Below are 18,332 nucleotides of genomic sequence, written 5' to 3' on the forward strand. Positions count from 1 at the left end.
GAATCCTAACCCCAGGTACACAGCTGAGTAAGGCCTCACATGCCTTTAACCCCAGTCCACTGGTGTAGAAAAACTCAAATGGCTGAGACCCGACCTGTCCACTGACAGCTAGTCTGACCTAAAAAAATGGGCAGCTCCAGGCTCAGTGATGCACAATGCCCCAAGGAAAAATGACGGCAGGGCAATAGAGACACCCAGTGCTCTCCTCTGGCTTCCACATGCATGTGCACTTGCTGCACCCATTTGCACACATGTGCATACATTATGAGTAACACCTAGCACTGCACAAACTATACACACACACACAGCACCAAAAATACTGTAAAATGATGATCTGCTTCCATTATTCCCTCTTTCTGTATTAAGTGGAAGACTTCTATGATAAACTTGCCCTCATTTATCACTGGTCTATCCAATATACACATTTCTACGGAGGGTAATATTTATGCATAATTCCTTTCACCTGCTGGTTTGCAGTATAATGACTTTATTCCTTGGCTTAGCTCAAAGGTTATTATTTCTGCTGTATAATAAGGCCACTGATTGAAACAGATTTGATGTTTCAATGCATGGTGTTTATTATCCTTACTGACATGTGGATCATCACAACTTTGGCCACAAGGTTTTTTGTTTGTTTGATTTTTTTTCTCAAGCCCCCTCAGCACACCTGTGGTAGATGTTGGTAGTGTTTTGGTCATCTGGTTGAGAAGATGTTCTGAGTTCATTATGTATACTTCTCCAGTTTTACAAGGATCTCTGGTTCCTTTTGCTTAGTAGTGATATTTGGATATCATAATCTAGATGCTTGGGGTATACAGGATTGGACTAGAAAACATTTTATTATCACTTCAGTGCATCTTGCTAATTTTAAAGTGATATGAACATTCTTGGCTGATTATATAATTGTATTAATGTATTATCTTATACAAAATAGTGCAGTAAAGCCATTAGAATCTTTCTTTTTGCTTTCATATTATCAAAAAATTTTATAGTTTTTTTTTAAGCAAATAGCCATGACTTAATGTCTGTAAATGCCCTTGTATTAACTAAATGATGTTATCAGACTGACAGAATGTTGCATATGTTAGCCTGATTCTACCTCTCACTTTCAGAGACTTCAATAGTAATTTTTAAACGTTTTTTTCTTTGTATTTGTAGGTTATTTTAGTGTCTGCCAATAAGTTGACTCGTTATATAGAGCCATGCCAATTAACAGAAGACTTTGGTGGGAGTCTCACCTATGATCACATGGACTGGTTAAACAAGCGGCTGGTTGGTATATTAAAATGAGATGAAATGATTTTGCATGTCAATAAGATATTTTAAATTATATGTATGTGTATGTATATGTGTATGTATGTATGTATGTATGTATGTATTTTTTTAGTGTGGGGGGTTTTGAGGTAGGGTCTCAGTCTAGCCCAGGCTGACCTGGAATTCACTATGGAGTCTCAGGGTGGCCTTGAACTCACAGCAGTCCTACCTCTGCCTCCCTAGTGCTGGGATTAAAGGCATGTACCACCACACCTGGCTTAAATTATATATTTTAATCAATGAAAATGTAGATTGCTTTCCTTTTTATAAAAATAGAGAAGTAATGTGGTCTATAAATACAACATTAGAGCATGTAATTAAAATCCCTTGATAACAATATAAAGGCTAGAAAGTGAGATGGCCTTCATTGATATATTTAATCTCTCTATGGCTTCAGTATCACATTTAATATGCAACTGAACAGTAATATCAAGTGGGATTGTAGGGAAGACAAATGAATTTACATCTAAAATACTTAGAACAGAACCCACCATGAAACAATAGTGCTTTGTGTTAGCTGTTAATATTATAGGATCTGTAAAAACAGTAAGTCTTTTACATAGAATAAGAGTAGCACTATGTCTTGAGAATCGATTTAGGTAACATAACCATTTTATAAAGATACTTAAACATTGGTAACAGGAATCAACTTGAGAACAGTTGGAATAAACTTATCATTTCTGAAAGTTTACCTCCTTGTCCAGACTTCTGACATCTGCTGCTATATGTGCTGCAGCATTGTTTTATTGAACAGTAGAAGAATCATTAAAGCAATTTTGCTTACATTATGTGTTAACTTTAGTGAACTTGTTTTTATCCATGAATAGATAACCATTTCTTTTCCCATAATATTTGAACAAAATACTGGACAAACCATACAGATTTCCCCAAATCCCTTTTCAGAAATATTAGAAATAATTATGCTAAATTCATATGTGTTTATGCTATATGCATGTCTATGAAATTTTTAGCTATTACATATAACCAATATGGATTGGTGATAGAGTAAGGTGAGGAAATGTTCTATGTACACAGTTGGGAGCTAGAACTATATAAATAACAATCATATAGTTTTAAAATTATTATTGGTTCAAGTTATTTCCCCAATAACACAGATATAAATAATCTGAGTGAATAATAAAATACTTTTGTAATATACTCAAATTTGAAAGTCATTCCATTTCCATTAGCACTGTGGACTATTTTGAGATGCAGTTTTGTTTTGTGTTATGCTCTGGTGGTTGAATGCAATGGAAGGATCGGGAAGTACAGCTAATTAATCTTGTTAATACATGTTAATATGAGATCATTTTAGTATTTTAATATAATCTCATATTGTAGGTTTTTGAGAAGTTCACAAAGGAGTCTACATCATTGTTAGATGAACTTGCTTTGATTAACAATGGAAGCGATAAGGGAAATCAGCAAGAGAAAGAAAGGTAGGTGGCTGTTGGCATGTCATTATATCCGTGAAAAGTCATCATTTATCTGTTAAAAGGTGCCTCTATTGTTAGTGCAAGCTAAAAGGACTACAGAAAATACTCTCCAATCAAAAGTGATAAGCACTACTAATAAAAATGTACTTTACACATAAAACATTAATTTGACTCTAAAGTTTCTGTAAAGAAACTTTTTTGCGTATGTGTGAATAGGACTCTATTTACTTTTTTTCTGATACTGGAAAAGGTTTGGTTACAAAAACATATTTTCAAAATGAAATCATATCATACTCTCCTTAGTTTACTTTTTCCTGATAAAGAATATACAAACAGCTGCAGCTTAAAATGAAATTCCTTTAACTTTATTTAAAAACATCACTTAAAGCCAGCCATGGTGGCGCACGCCTTTAATCCCAGCACTCGGGAAGCAGAGGTAGGAGGATCACTGTGAGTTCGAGGCCACCCTGAGACTCCATAGTGAATTCCAGGTCAGCCTGAGCTAGAGTGAGACCCTACCTCGAAAAACCAAAATAAAATAAAAATCACTTAAATGCCTGGTTTGGACTTTCTTTTGTTTTTTGAAATGCATGCTTTCATGAGTTTAGTTTGGAGAATTCAGTGCTATTTTATAACTCATGGAATAATAGTTGAGGTATAGCTTCAGGAGTGGGGGAGCTGGCTTAGTGCTTGCTGTGTAAGTGTGTTGGCCTCAGAGGGCCTGATTCACTCTGAGTTCCGTTTCCTAGCACCCATGTAAATAGCGGGGCATGGCCAAGCACTCCTGTAATCCCAGTCTTAAATGGGGGGAGAGCTGAGAATCACTAGGGTTCCTTGGTAGGCCAGTCTGAGCTATAGCAGCAGCCCTATGTTCAGTGAGAAACTCCATCTCAAAGAAACAAGCAGATGAGTGACAGAAGGAGGATACCTGAAGTGCTCCTTTGGCCTCCACAGGCATGCACATAGGGTGCTCTAGTATACATACATATGTGCACACATACCACATGCACAGTTTACCTCAGTATATCATTGAACTTTACACAACCTTGTCAGTTTTCATTTTTCTGTTCATTGGCCAGATTCCTTTGTACCCAGTGAAAGCACTTGGGAAGCAGATCAACTCCTGAACTTTTGATTGTTGGCACGCAGTAGAGAGGGTAACTTTTCATTAGGAAAACTGAAGGAGTCAATAGGCATGCTTGCCTAGCTCCTCTTTATCATCTGACCTTGAACAAATAGTGGGGCCTATGAATTTAAGTATACTTACATTTCAGCTAAACTAACATCAGAGGGACCTCAGGTGATTATGATTTCACTAAATATTGATCAAAACAAAGTCAAAATGTGAAAACAAATAGTTTGAATTTAAACATTATTAAATTACCATAAATATTTAAGAATATAATATTACTGTCCTATAGATAGCATATGATACACAGCTCCCCCCGCCACCCCTCCCGGAGTGATGTGCATAAACATCTGTTCACCTCGATAGGGTACGGATGACAGATCAGAGTCATGACTTCTCTCAAGTCTAGCTTCTTAAATGTGTTTGAATGGTGGGTTGGTAGAGATGCATGCACAACTTACAGGCAGCTAGACAGCAAGGAAAAGACCCTTTCCCCATCAATTAATAACCATTTATGTATTCTCAGGGAGGAGAGGGCCTTCCTGTACCAACTCATGAGCCCTAGCCCTCTGTACAAAGGAGCAATACTGGGCTGAATCTTGTGAGTGTCTGGTAATCCACCTGCTCTGGTTTGAAGTTGACCATGGCCTTGTCCCACCTGAAGGACAGAGTTCTTTCCCACCAAATAAGAATGCAGATAACTAATTCTGTGATTGTACATGTGATATATGCATAGTTACTCACACACACTTTTATGCTATGGCTTAGGAATTGAAAATGTTAAACGAGGCACTTGATTAAAAAATAATTAGCCAAATGTCTTTGATTTTATTAGTCCATTCAAATAGCTGTGTCATGGTTATATTCCCCAAGAAGACATGAAGAGAGTTAGGAAATGAGTCCGTAGCCAGTTTAATGCTGTCAACTGTATCTCTGCCCCTAATGGGTAACATTATAGGTTAAGTGTTCTTTGGAAGCACAGATCAAAGAAGACAGTTGAATTGCTCTACAACTGTGAGAATGGGACCCCTTTTTCTTTAGCTAGTGAAATCGTGATTAGTATTGTGAGAAGCACTTGAGAAATGTGAGTTTGCATGCATACATGTATTATTAATAAAATACTGGGATCAGCAGTCTCTTGAGGCACTCAAGTGTTATTGCTCAGTTTCTTTTATACCCAGGAAATACAGCCCCTTGTTTTGCACATTCTCAGCAGCCTTCATTACATCCACCCGCAGGAAGCTTCTTGGCTACAGGTGCAGGCCGGGATCAGTTGACAGAAGTGAAGAATTTAGCTCAAGGCTGATTGTTCAGCTCACTTGGTTTGGTTTGCCAGCCTTCCTGTCGGTCCTGAATCTTCTGTTTCCCATACATGTTTAAGAAAACCAGAGTAGAAATCCAGCTGCCTAAGAAGCTTAGCTCTAACAGGGAAGAAAGCATGAATGTCACACATGCACACAAGTACATGTGCATGCATGAACTCACACACATGTGCATGTGCACACCTGCTGTATCAGAAAAATGTTTGCAGCTATCACAGTTTCCTGTAGAAAAGTACATTTTTTAATTGAAGGATGGCTATATTCATTTTTAATGTTAAATTGCTGTGTTATAAATTTCATTGTGTAGAAATTTTCAGTGAATAAACATGAAAATGTATTCTTTGGTTTAGTTTAAATACTCAATAATTAATAACATTATACTATATTTTTCTAAGTAATAGGATTTTGCATTGAAAATTTATGACTTAACCACATTAGTATACCTTAGGCTACTCATGTTAAATTTTCTCTAATGGGCTTCCTTATTCCTCCATGTGGTGAAACAGATTGCTCAGGTTTTTATATTTATGCAGGTATGCCTTTTCTCCACTCTAAATAAAATTATTTTTACTTTTACATTTGCACCTCTCCCCTGCCCTCCTTTTCCCCTCTCATTGGTCACCTCCCACCTCACCCCCGGCTAGTATCTAGTATTCTTTACATTGCCATGTGTACATACATATGTATGTATATATGCATATATTTAAATGTAGATTTCAAATGAAGAAAACCATGCAGTATTGTAACTTACTACCCCAGTACACTCTTGTACTCCATTTTCCTTTCCCTTTATATTTCTATCTTATCCATAGTCCCCATTCTGCTTTCATGTCAGGTAGGGTTGTATGTAAATGTGTGTGTGTGTGTGTGTGTGTGCGCGTGTGTGTGTGTGTGCGCGCGTGTGCATGTGCGCGTGTGTGTGTGTGTGTGTGTGTGTAGCTTAGAATTCAGGCACTGTATTGAATAAGATTGAAGAGAATAGATACCCTTTTCTTGTTTTTATTTCAAAAGAAATTATTTCCATTTAGTATAATATTGATATACATACATACAGCCTTACTATGTTGGCATATCTTGTTTCTACCCTAGTTTCTTCAGGGTTTTTCTAATGAAATAATGAACTTCATCAAAAGTCTTATCTGCATCTTTGGTGATAATCATATGGTTTCTGATACTACGTTTATTTATTGGCTATATTACATTTACTTGTTTAAATATGTTAACCTGTTCTTGCCTTTGCAGTGAAAACAACTTGGTCATGGTATAAAATTCTAATGTATTGTTCAATTTGATTTGCAAGTATTGAGAATTTTTATGCCTACGGTCAGGAGGGAAATTGGCCTACAGTTTTCTTTTGTATGTATGTCCTTATCTAGTTTGGCATTTCAATAATACATGCTTCATAGGATGAGTTTGGTAGTATTACTTCCCTATTTTTGTGGTTTATTTTTATGTATTTATTTGTGAGCTATAGACAGACAGAGAAAGAAAGGGGCAGAGAGAGAGAGAGAGAGAGAGAGAGAGAGAGAGAATGGGCGCATCAGGGCTCAAAGCCACTGCAAATGAACTCCAGACACGTGTGCCACCTTGTGCATTTGGCTTACATGGATACTGGGGAACCAAGCCTCAAACCGGGGTCCTTAGGCTTCACAGGCAAGCACTTAACCTCTAAGCTGTCTTCCTTATTTTGTGGAACAGTTTAAGGAACATTGGTATTCACTCTTTAAAGATAGTGTAGAGCCAGGCATGGTGGTCCATACCTGTAATCCAAGTATTTGGGAAGCTTAGGTAGAAGGATCACCATGATCACTAGTCCAGTCTGGGCTAGGGTTATACCCTGATTAAAAAAAAAAAAAAAGTAGTAGATTTTAGCAATGAATCCCTCCAGAGTTTCCCTGCTTTGATATTATGTGTAAAGGAATTTAACTATAAGAATAAAAATATCATAACTTAAAAATTACTCTCTTCATGCTTGCCAGGTCTGTGGATTTAAATTTTCTTCCATCTGTTGATCCTGAAACAGTTCTTCAGACAGGTAAGATGAATTTTTAAAAATTATTAGTGATAATAATTTTATATGCAAATTAGATTATTATTCCCTTCTAAAAACCACTAAAATTAATGATAGTAAATTATATCTCCTTTGAAATATTTGGACTTATTTCCTGTTATAAAATGGAGCATACAAAATGCATTTTAAAAAAATTCCTATTTTGCGGGGTTGCTGTGAGGAGTATTAAAATCTCATATGGGCCAGGTACTGTAGTTTCAAATTTCATTTCAAGTTTTAACAACCTTTGAAGACAAATAATATTGTCTCTACTTTGTACTTGAAGAAGCCAAGCTTAGAGTTAAAAATAATAATGACTTGTTTGAAATCAACTAAGACACAGTCACTGCAGCTTGACACAGCTCAGTGACAAGCCACTAGTCGTGGCATTTGGTAATCACGTGTATAAAGCACTTAGTACTTTGCAGTAGCCTTGCCCATAGTCAGTCCTCAGTGCTGAGACGTGCATGTTCAGATCACATGCCTAGTGATTTCACACAGTCTATCAGAATTAACTATAAATTGTTCCAGTAAAAATCATAATTTTATTTTTGATCACTGTATTCTAATGTTCATACTGCTTATCCTGCTCAGTACCAGGCTCCATTCTAAGTACTATATATGTTAACTCATAGATTCTTCAACAGTCCTGGGAAATAGGTATTTGACCATACCAGTTTTAAAAGAGTGAAGGTGAAACATCAGAAGATTAAGCTGGGTTTGGTGGTACAGGTCTGTACAGGTGATACAGCTGCTTGGGAGGCTGAGGCAGAAGGATCGCAAGTTTAAGGCTTGCCTGAGCCATAGGTTGAGTTCAAGAAGACCCTGCCTCAACACAAAAAGTGAAAAGTGGCCTGAGGATGTAGCTCAGTGGTAGCGTGTTTGCAGCCCGGGGTCGTGGGCTCCCCTTGAGAGGCGTGGCTGCGTAGTTTAGAACAGTCAGTTAAATGCCACTGGAACAGAACCCAGGCAGCATGGCTTCAGGTTATGTTTTCTGTACCTGGTCAAAGTAGAAGTAGGAAAATATAACTATATATTCTGATATTACTGCCTTTTATGTGTGTACATATAGATATGCATATATCTATATATACATCTGTATATACACATATAGAGATGTGGACAATGATTTAGATGTCTTTTAAGCATTTGCACAAATCTTTAAAACATGTGTTTTTCCAGAGATCAGATATCAAGAAGAGTAAAAATTTGCTGAATATCTTTCTTGTTTGCATTTAATATGGTATAGATTTTCTTTAGGTAACAAAGAAGTACTTGGATTTTTTAGGAATTTTATATTTATAAGTTATGATAGTTGGAACTTATTCCTAATATAAAGACTTATTTCTAGATATGTATTTAACATTTTGAAAGCTTTGTTTAAGATATTGAAATAAAATTTGTCTACATACCACCAAGTTTTGTTTTGAATTCCATTAATTCTTTTTCTTGACATGAGTGAGGAAATAGATTTATATATATATATTAGAGACAGAGGGAGAGAGAGAGTCAGAATGGTCACACCAGGGCTTCTAGCAAACAAACTTCAGATGTATGTGCCATTATGTGCCTCTGGCTTATGTGGGCCCTGGAGAAGCAATTCTGGGTCCTTAGGCTTTGCAGGCAAGTGCCTTAACTGCTAAGCCATCTCTCCAGCCCATATTCCAATAATTCTTGAGATTATAAGAGATTAATAGACTTAGAACAATTTCTGTTTTTTTTTTTTTCTTGGACATTGGCAATACTTACAAACCTTAATCAAAATTATCTTTCTATACATTGAAAATTATTTAATTTTTGGATATTTTTCCCAAATAAAGATGAAGAGAAGATAATTTAAACATCTGTATTGTTTTGAGGTTTAAGTAATAAAATAGTTATATCTTGGAAAATATATAATACTTTAAAATGATAAATCTACCTATATCTTTAGTTGCTATGCATTCTATATTGTTAGGGTCTCACGTATGAAGATTACCTATGTGAGCATGACCTAACTGATTGCTCTGCAATGCAGTTCTTGCACTAGTAAAGCCTCTTTATGATTCAAGTTAATGTGTTGTGGCCATTCCTATAGAGCTTATTTCAGTACTATTTAATTCTATTATTTTACAGTTATACTGATCACATGTTCATTTCATTGTCAACTTAGAAAATATTTATTTATTTGAGACAGAAAGAAAAAGGAAGAGAGAGTAAATATAGGCCTGCCAGAGCCTCTTACCACTGTAAATGGACTCCAGTCCGCATGCATCACTTTGTGCATCTGGCTGTATGTAGGTACTAGGCTACCTAACTTGGGCCATCAGGATTTGCAAGCAAGCCCCTTTAACCTCTGAGCCATCCTTCTAGTCCCACTTTCAACTTTTGAATATTGTGATTCAATACTTAAATCTTACAACACATTTTTTGGATCAGTACTATCAGTTAGATAACCCAGAGTCTAATTTTGCTCTACAAGGAAAGGTGATTGTTGCTGCAGGATATTGAGTAAAAAATCTACCAAAGGCTGGAGAGATGTTAAGGTACTTGCCTGCAAAACCAAAGAACCTGGGTTAGATTCTTCATGAACCATACAAGCCAGATGCACAAGGTGGCACATGTGTTGGAATTCATTTACAGTGGTTAGAGGCCCTGGCACACACACTCATTCTCTATCTCCCCATCTCTATTTATCTGTCTCTATCTGCCTATCTCCTTCTTTCTCTAATAAATAAATAAAAGTTAAAATATTTTTTTAACAATCAACCAAAAAATGTGATAAGTATGTCACTACATGTACTATGGTATATTACATATGTAGCTTGTGCGTATTTTCATGATAGGGCATTTCAATATATTGTCTGCTTTATATAACATGTATGTTTCCACATATGCATGCATGAGTGCAGTTTTCCTATATTTGTGTGATATAAAGATGTCTCAGTTCCATTTCACTACTTAGCCATTAGGCAGAGGGGTAGGTCTTAAAGGGAAAGGACTAGAATTTAGGAGATTGACACATAAGAATGGTATCTATCTGTGGGTGTTAATTACAAGTATCTCTCCGTTTGTAAAGGGCATGAGTTGTTATCTGAATTACAGCAGCGTCGGTTTAATGGCTCTGACGGAGGGGTCTCGTGGTCTCCTATGGATGATGAGCTGCTCGCACAGCCGCAGGTCATGAAGTTGTTAGACTCCCTGCGGGAGCAGTACACGCGCTACCAGGAGGTGTGCAGGCAGCGCAGTAAGCGCACGCAGTTAGAGGAGATTCAGCAGAAGGTGATGCAGGTGGGTGTCCGATTTGAACCTCACTCTTTAAAGTCCTAAATGTTTTCTTTCCTCATGATTTCTGTTGTGCAGCTAACTCTTAGTGAGTCTTATTTACACTATGTGGAGAACTTGACATTTCAAATTGGTTTTGAGAACTGTTTTTGTGTATCTTCATAGTATTTGCATTAAACTTGCATTATTTATACAGTGATGGCACTGAGTGTTTAGTTCATAAACGGAATGAACTTCAACACCAATTTGTTGAAAACATTATCCCTATATTTGTCTAATATGTGACAATAAGTTGTGGATGTTTGATTTATTCTTAATTTGTAATAACTTACTAGAATGTTTGTTAATTTGATTATTACAATTCTATCCTAGCAACATAATACATGTGATGCAAGTAATTCTAATATTAAATTTATTCTATTAAATGCATTATTCTATTAAATCTATCTTTTTAAAGTAGACTTTTATGAGGAATGTTGCCTGAAAAAGGAAAAATGAGTGCCAAAGCAGATACTTCTCTTCTTTAGGTTACTCAGGATTTTAATCTGTTAAATAATTAAGAAAACATATATTTATTATCCTATTTTAATACATATGTATTTTATTGACAACTTCTATGCTTACAACAAACCATGATATTTCCCTCCCCTCCACAACTTTCCCCTTCATAGCTCTGCTCTCTGTCATATCCCCTCCCTTTCTCCATTAGTCTGTCCTTTAATTTGATGTCATCATCTTTTTCTCCTATTATGAGGGTCTTGTGTAGGTATGGTGAGGCACTGCGAGGTCTTGAATATCAAGGCCAGTTTCTGTCCAGACAGTTGTGTGTACGGAGTGGTACCCTTCCTTTGGCTCTTAAATTCTTTCCGCCACCTCTTCCGCAATGGACCCTGAACGTTGGAGGGTGTGAGATGTTTCAGTGCTGGACACTCCTTCACCCCTTCTTCTCAGCACTGTGTTGCTTTTTGGGTTGTCCCAGTGGTCATTGCCATCTGAAAAGAGAAGCTTCTCTAACCAGAAGTGAGAGTAGCATTAATATATGAGTATGAACATTAAGTGTAGTGCTTTCGGGGGAACTTGGTAAGAGTAGTCTATGCATTAATCTAGACAAGAATAGCCATTATACGCCTAAGGCTTATGACCTCCCCTGCCATAGGCTTTTGATTAGGTTTTCAGTGCCAGGCATATATTCCCTCCCATAGAACAGGCCTTCAGTCCAATTAGAGAGCAGTTGGTTTCCCCCAGAGCAGACATGCCACTGTTGGCAACCGTTGTCATTTGGCCTGTCTGGCCAAATTTAAGGTTCTTTTGTCCACTATTTTCACCACGGATGAATTATGTCTCCTATAAGGCTGCATACAGTATAGCTTTTACCAGTTGGCTGATCTATAGGGAGAAGGTTTTCAGCTCAGCCCCAGCTTGATTTCTCAGTGACTTTGCCGCTCAGGAATGTGAAGGCTTCAGCAATAGGGTGTTACCATATCTTTCTCATGGGAAACCAAGGCCCTTGGAAATAGCCTATAATGTTTTGTAGGCAACAGGGACCTCCCCGGCCAAAAACTCACTGGAAGGTGTCCCATCCCTGGCACTGAAAATTTTCCAGTAACAATCTATGGCTTCTAGATGTGCCATTATTCAAGAAAGTAGATTTTCATATGTCTTATTCAGAATGTTTTGTTTTCATTGACTCCCCCACCCTTCTTTTATATAAACTCTTCCCCTGACCTCACTTAAGCCTTTCCCCTCCCTGTAATCTGTTCTTTTACTTACATACACACACGCATGTGCATGCACACACACACACACACACACACACACACACTCATACATAATACCATCCCCTAAATAATTAAGCAAACAAACATTTATTACCCTATTTTTAAAAAATGTTAGAAATGTCCCAGTGTTTTTTATCTCCATTCATTCAGCCATGTAAATATTTATTAAGAGCTTATTATATGTAAGGTATTGTTAGATTTTACACATGATAGGAAAGTAGACTTGGTTTTGCTGTTACACGTTTAAGAGGAAAAGCTGTGTCAGAAGGTAGTGCTGTGGGCGTTTCCAGGAGGGATGTCTTTCTGTGTCTGCTGCAGTCTGAGAAGACAGTGGGGGAAGTAACACTGGGGCCTGCTCTTTAAGAGTATGGAAGGTTTCACCACACAGCAGTGGAGTTTACAGCAGAGTTGGCAGTCCATGGAAGACAGAGAATACCATACATACGTGGGAACTTTTTGGCCTTGATCACACTCAGATCTGCGGAGCATTGATCAGGGAGGTGGGCTTTTCCCTGGCCCTCCATTTACCAGCTATGTGATAATGCACACATTTCTTTACCTACTAGAGACATGCACTCTTGGTTTTCTTTTTTCTTCTCATTCTTTCTTTTTCTTCTTTCATTAACTGAGATAACTCTTTTTGAGAGGGTAGTGTTAGGTCAGAATTCAGGACTAAATGAGTGGTAGCTACTAACATTTGCTGAGACTTCAGAGATTCCGTTGTCATTCATGGGTAAACTTTTTCTGTAAAAATGTAAATATTCAAAGGTGCACCCGTATACACATAAGTGTACATGTGTGCACATGGACACACACACAGCACTCACGTTTTTAAGATAAATATTTGGGTGTTGTGGGTTGCACATTTGGTGACAGCTGCTTAGACTTGCCTTTACTGTGCAAAAGCAGGTCCAGGCATTATGTAAAGAACAAATATGTAGGCCTTTCTCCACAAGAAGTTTGTTGGCAGACACAGTGGTGGACCAGAGTTGGCCTGTAGGCTACAGTTTGCTGATCTCTGAAGTGGAACCACTGGGTGGTATAGGGAAGTAGACATGGAAGAGAAGAAGGAGTCAATTCACTAATGATGATGAATTCCAGGCAGAAAGCTTGACTTCATGTTACTCACATGTAAGTTAAAGATTTCTGAGTTTATGTTTAATTATGTGTGACCTTTTCTGTATATTCATTAAGAAGTTAAGGACAATCTGTGTTAAGCTCAAGTAAGCTTTAGGCAATTAGTTTGAGACTATTTCTGAAAAGCAACCACGGAGATGAAATGGCACACTGGTACAAAACTCAGACTCTGAGCCTAGGATGTCTGGATCAATTCTATTTCCAAGTAGCTTGAGCTTTGATGACTTTCCTGGACCTCGTGTAACTCAATAACAGAACAGTAACAGTAGTAGTAGCAACAGTGACAACATAGCTACTGAAGAGGACCTTGTGGTTTGCATATTTTGTGTACGTATTTTGTATGTTTGTGTAGGTGCACATGTATGCATGAGTACATGTGCACATGTGTATTTATGCATGTGGAGGTCAGAGGTCAACACTGACTGTCTTCATCAATCACTCTTGCCCTATGTATTGAGACAGGGCCTCACAAAGTTGTCTAGTCTAGCTATGCATCTTGCCAGGCTATCTCTGCCTCCAGGTGCTGGGATGACAGAGTTTTGAGATTATAGGTATGTACCACCCTGTTTGACTCTTATGTGGGTACTGAGTGTCCAAATTCAGGTTCTCATGCATGTGCTGTAAGCACTAAATGCACTGAACATGCCCCTAGCCCTGTAATAAGACTTATTCATGAAGGTTAAAGAAGATAATTTTATAAACCATTTAATGCATGATCCATAACAAACTCTGTCTTGGAGAAGTTGAGCTACAGTGGGATTCTTCAGCAGCTGTGCTTTGCTAAGTGGCTGTGACACAAGGGCAGGAACAAAGGAGTTAATGTGTTGAGAAATACAGTTTTGAAATCATGGGCTCAGCTCATTCAGAAAGTGGAGAAGAGAGATGGTTACAATACTTATAATTATGATAATGGTAACGGGATTATTGTTAAAAGCAAGTTAAGTTTTACTGCAGCTCAAGGATTTGGGGGGTTTTCTTTTGTTTGCAAGATAGTGTCTCATTGTTTCTCAGGCTAACCTTGAACTCATGATTCTCCTGCCTCCGTTTTCCAAATGCTGGATATCAGGCATGTGCTTCCACACTCCACTCACTTCCTTTTTGAGGGCTACAAGCAAATTAACTGGACCACTAATATGTATCACATATTTTCATGAACATTTGTTCATAGAACACAGTTTAGAGAAAAGGTCTATTTCCCTTGCCAAAATGATTACTTAAATTTAATTACAGTAACATGTAAAGATTATGTTGGTCACAGAGCACAGACCACAATGTCTTGCAAAATTTAGGAAAAATGTAAAACAAATGTTTATATAAAGGAAACCATAAATTGGCTTTTGCCACAGCTCAAGCTTGCAGCATCAGCCTTCATGCGTTGTGCACATATTTTCTTCTCTATACCACAGCAGTGAAGTTAAAAATTCAATCTCACATGCTTCTGGTTTAGAAGACAACGCCACTTCACTACACTGTCATTATTCTCATTATGTATTGTGGCAGTAATTACTGCCAGCACTGCAAATGTTATTTCTTTTAAAAAAAATCTATGTGCTTTTCTTTCATTGTAGAGAAGAACCATGGATACAAATTTGAATACATTCTCAGTTGCATAAATATACTGCTAGGGCTGTGCCCTTTCTCTAGGTCAGGTGCTTGACAAGCACTTCTGTCTGTTTTGATTTTGTATGGTTCCTGAAATTCCTTGTGCATAGGAAATCGTGGAGAGTCCTACGGTAGATTTGACAGACAGTATGTCCAAGACTTAGCACATAAATGTTCCTGTTTGAAGAGTCCTATCATGGATTAGGCATAGACCTGCTTAGTAGTAAGTTAATATTCAGATTGATTAAGATGCTTGGGGGGCTGGAGGGATTGCTTAGCGGTTAAGACATTTGCCTGCAAAGCCAAAGGACCCAGGTTTAATTCCCGAGCACCCACGTAAGCCAGATGCACAAGGTGGCACATGTGTCTGGAGTTCATTTGAAGTGGCTGGAGGTCCTGGCACACCCATTCATTCTCTCTCTCTCCCCTCCTCTTTCTGTCAAATAAATAAAAATAAAAATATTTTTTAAAAAGATGTGTTTGGACTGGACATCAACCTCAGTTTCGCATCACTTGTTATGATAGTCATACATCTACTTTGCCTACATTAGAATGTTACACACCATAGAAATGAGTTTCATTGTATGTCCACTTGAGTGTGTTTTGTCAATGAGATGTCTTTGCTTTATTTGAATTTATTTTGAAGTTTATGGTTCTTCTAAAGTTCTGTACTAATGGTCATTTTTTGAATTACTATGCCAGCATATGATTCATTAATGATAGAGAACAAAAGATGTAATTCTTAAAGTTCTGAAGGCAGGGAATTCCTACGTCAAAAGATCTGTGTCTGACCAGAGCCTCATTGCTCTGTTATTATGGTAGAAGATAAAAGGGTAAGAGTTTGTATGAGAGAAAGAAAGGGGTTGGGGGAGAACCCAAATCAGAGCACAAGTTAGTCAGTAAACAAGAAGGGAAACTTGCTTTCATAGCAAATCCACTGTTGTGATAATGGTGACTTAATCACCTCAGAACTCTCAACACCACTGCACTGGGTCTCACTTTAAACACATAGCACATGTCTCATTCTCTAGTTGCCATGATTAGTATAACTTCCTTCTTTTGTTTCTAGATTATCCCAAAATCAGAATTGAAGTGTCTAATGTTGTTATATTAGGTTTCTTAAAAACTACACATTAGGGCTGGAGAGATGGCTTAGCGGTTAAGCGCTTGCCTGTGAAGCCTAAGGACCCCGGTTAGAGGCTCGGTTCCCCAGGTCCCACGTTAGCCAGATGCACAAGGGGGCGCACGCGTCTGGAGTTCGGTTGCAGAGGCTGGAAGCCCTGGCGCGCCCATTCTCTCTCTCTCCCTCTACCTGTCTTTCTCTCTCTGTCTGTCGCTCTTAAATAAATAAATAAATAAAAATATTTAAAAAAAAAAACTACACATTATTAGTTAAAGCTTTTAAGATGCTTTCATTATTTCTTCATCTCAGATGTTTCTAGTAAAATAATTAAAATACATTTTTATCTCAGTATTTCTATATCCTTGTTCATAACATGTAGTAATGACTGAGAAATAATCTCAAAAAGAAGAAATAAAAAGTTGTTTTAAAATGTTTACATAATCTTCCTTAAAAATTACTCTCTTCTGTAAAGTCTTTTTAATTTTTTTTGTCTTTTTCCCCTTTTTTTGTTATTTTTTCCTCTTTATGTAAAGTCTTAAATGCTGCAGTTAGTACAGAAACTTTCTAAAGAAAGCAATAAAAGGTGCTTGCTTGCAGCCTGGTGCGTTGGCACACACCTTTAATCTCAGTACTCAGGAGGCAGAGTTAGGAGGATCGTTGTGAGTTTGAGGCCACCATGAGACTACATAGTGAATTCCAGATCAGCCTGGGCTAGAAAGAGACAATACCTTGGTGGTGGGGGAGGGGAGGGACAGGTACTTACTAGCAAAGCTTTCTGCCCTGGATTGGATTCCTCAGTACCCAAGGAAAGCCAGATACACAAGTGGCACATGTATCTTGAGTTCATTTGCAGCAGCAAGAGACTTTGGCATACCTGTTTGTGCCCTCACGTACTCTCTCTATATATATATATCTAACTTAAAAAGTAATAATAAATAAATATTTTAAAAAACAAACCCAGAGATCTCATTGGAAAATGTAGGTGAGATAGAAACTTCATGAGGAGTGAGATGACAGGGTCCAGAGTACAGAACAAGTGGCAAGAGACTACCAGTTACTAAGCTCATCCAGTGCCATGAGATCCTTATGTACAGTGACTGGGCATTATCCTGACAGTAGCCCTCATGCCATCACGATGAGCAGCAGGTCTCTTATGTAGTGGGAGCAGAGCTGGAAGTCAGACCCATACCAGTTGCTTTCTCCCCACACCAAACTACTCACTGGTAAAAGTGATAGAGGGTAGCCAAAAGAAACAGGGTATTAGAACTGTGCCCCTTTGGAGACAACTTATATAAGAATGAGGAAGAAAAAGTAAAGGCGCTAAGGAGCAAACCTCTGCATTCCAAAGAGGACCTGCTAGTACAATGTAAGATGGACTTGGCACTCAGAAAAACATAGTTCAGCCAAAAGAAAGTCCAGCCTTTAGGGTAATTCCAGTGACTCAGCAGTAGTCATCTGACAATTTTTGTTGTTGAGTGTTACATGTTATAATGTAACCTTTACGGAAGTTATTAATATTTAAGATACTTGACCAAGACAAAATAAAACAGAAAGAAACTTCTAAAAGATCATATACCTGTAGTAAGCCAACATTTACTACATTTTGTTCGCTAATACTGGTTTTAAAAATGTGTGGAGAGGACTGGAGGGAGGGCTTAGCAGTTAAGGCGCTTGCCTGCAAAGCCAAAGGACCCAGGTTCCATTCCTCAGGACCAACACAAGACAGATGTACAAGGTGGCACATGCATGTGGAGTTTGTTTGTAGCTGAAGGCCCTGGTGTGCCCATTCTCTCCCTCTCCTCCCCTCTCTCTCAAATGAATAAATAAACAACATATTTAAAAACTGTATGGAGAGATTTCTTTCCCTTGAAGGTAATTTCCAAACAAGTTTATATGCTTTGGAAAGATTATTGTACAACACAGTTAAAACAATCATTATTGGGCATTTTAGAAGCAAGTATTTTACAGGGTAGTTTTACAATGATTACCAACAGCCATTAGCATTTTCATTATTGGATGAAAAAAAACCCATGTCATTTTCTAGCAAAATAAAATAGAATTATAGAAGATGCTTTGCAAATCTATTTTTCATCATGTAACTGGTTAGAGTTGGCAGAAATTAGAAACACTGTGTGCATCCAACAATACAGTTGGAGTCTTGGAAGCAGAGTAATAGT

The 18,332-nt window shown here is 37.7% G+C and overlaps 1 protein-coding gene across 4 annotated transcripts in view; it reads left to right on the forward strand.

Moving 5' to 3' along the window:
• Sestd1 (SEC14 and spectrin domain containing 1) overlaps positions 1-18,332 on the forward strand; it is a 105,705-nt gene that overhangs the window by 65,187 nt on the left and 22,186 nt on the right. For all 4 annotated transcript variants that reach the window (XM_045148544.1, XM_045148543.1, XM_045148542.1 and 1 more), the window contains 4 exons: positions 1,159-1,272; positions 2,656-2,753; positions 7,181-7,236; positions 10,310-10,521. In XM_045148544.1, the coding sequence (XP_045004479.1) occupies positions 1,159-1,272; positions 2,656-2,753; positions 7,181-7,236; positions 10,310-10,521 (480 nt within the window). The remainder of the gene's footprint in view (positions 1-1,158; positions 1,273-2,655; positions 2,754-7,180; positions 7,237-10,309; positions 10,522-18,332) is intronic.

The sequence above is a fragment of the Jaculus jaculus genome, chromosome 4 (genome assembly GCF_020740685.1).
Source record: "Jaculus jaculus isolate mJacJac1 chromosome 4, mJacJac1.mat.Y.cur, whole genome shotgun sequence".
NCBI classification, from domain to species: domain Eukaryota; kingdom Metazoa; phylum Chordata; class Mammalia; order Rodentia; family Dipodidae; genus Jaculus; species Jaculus jaculus.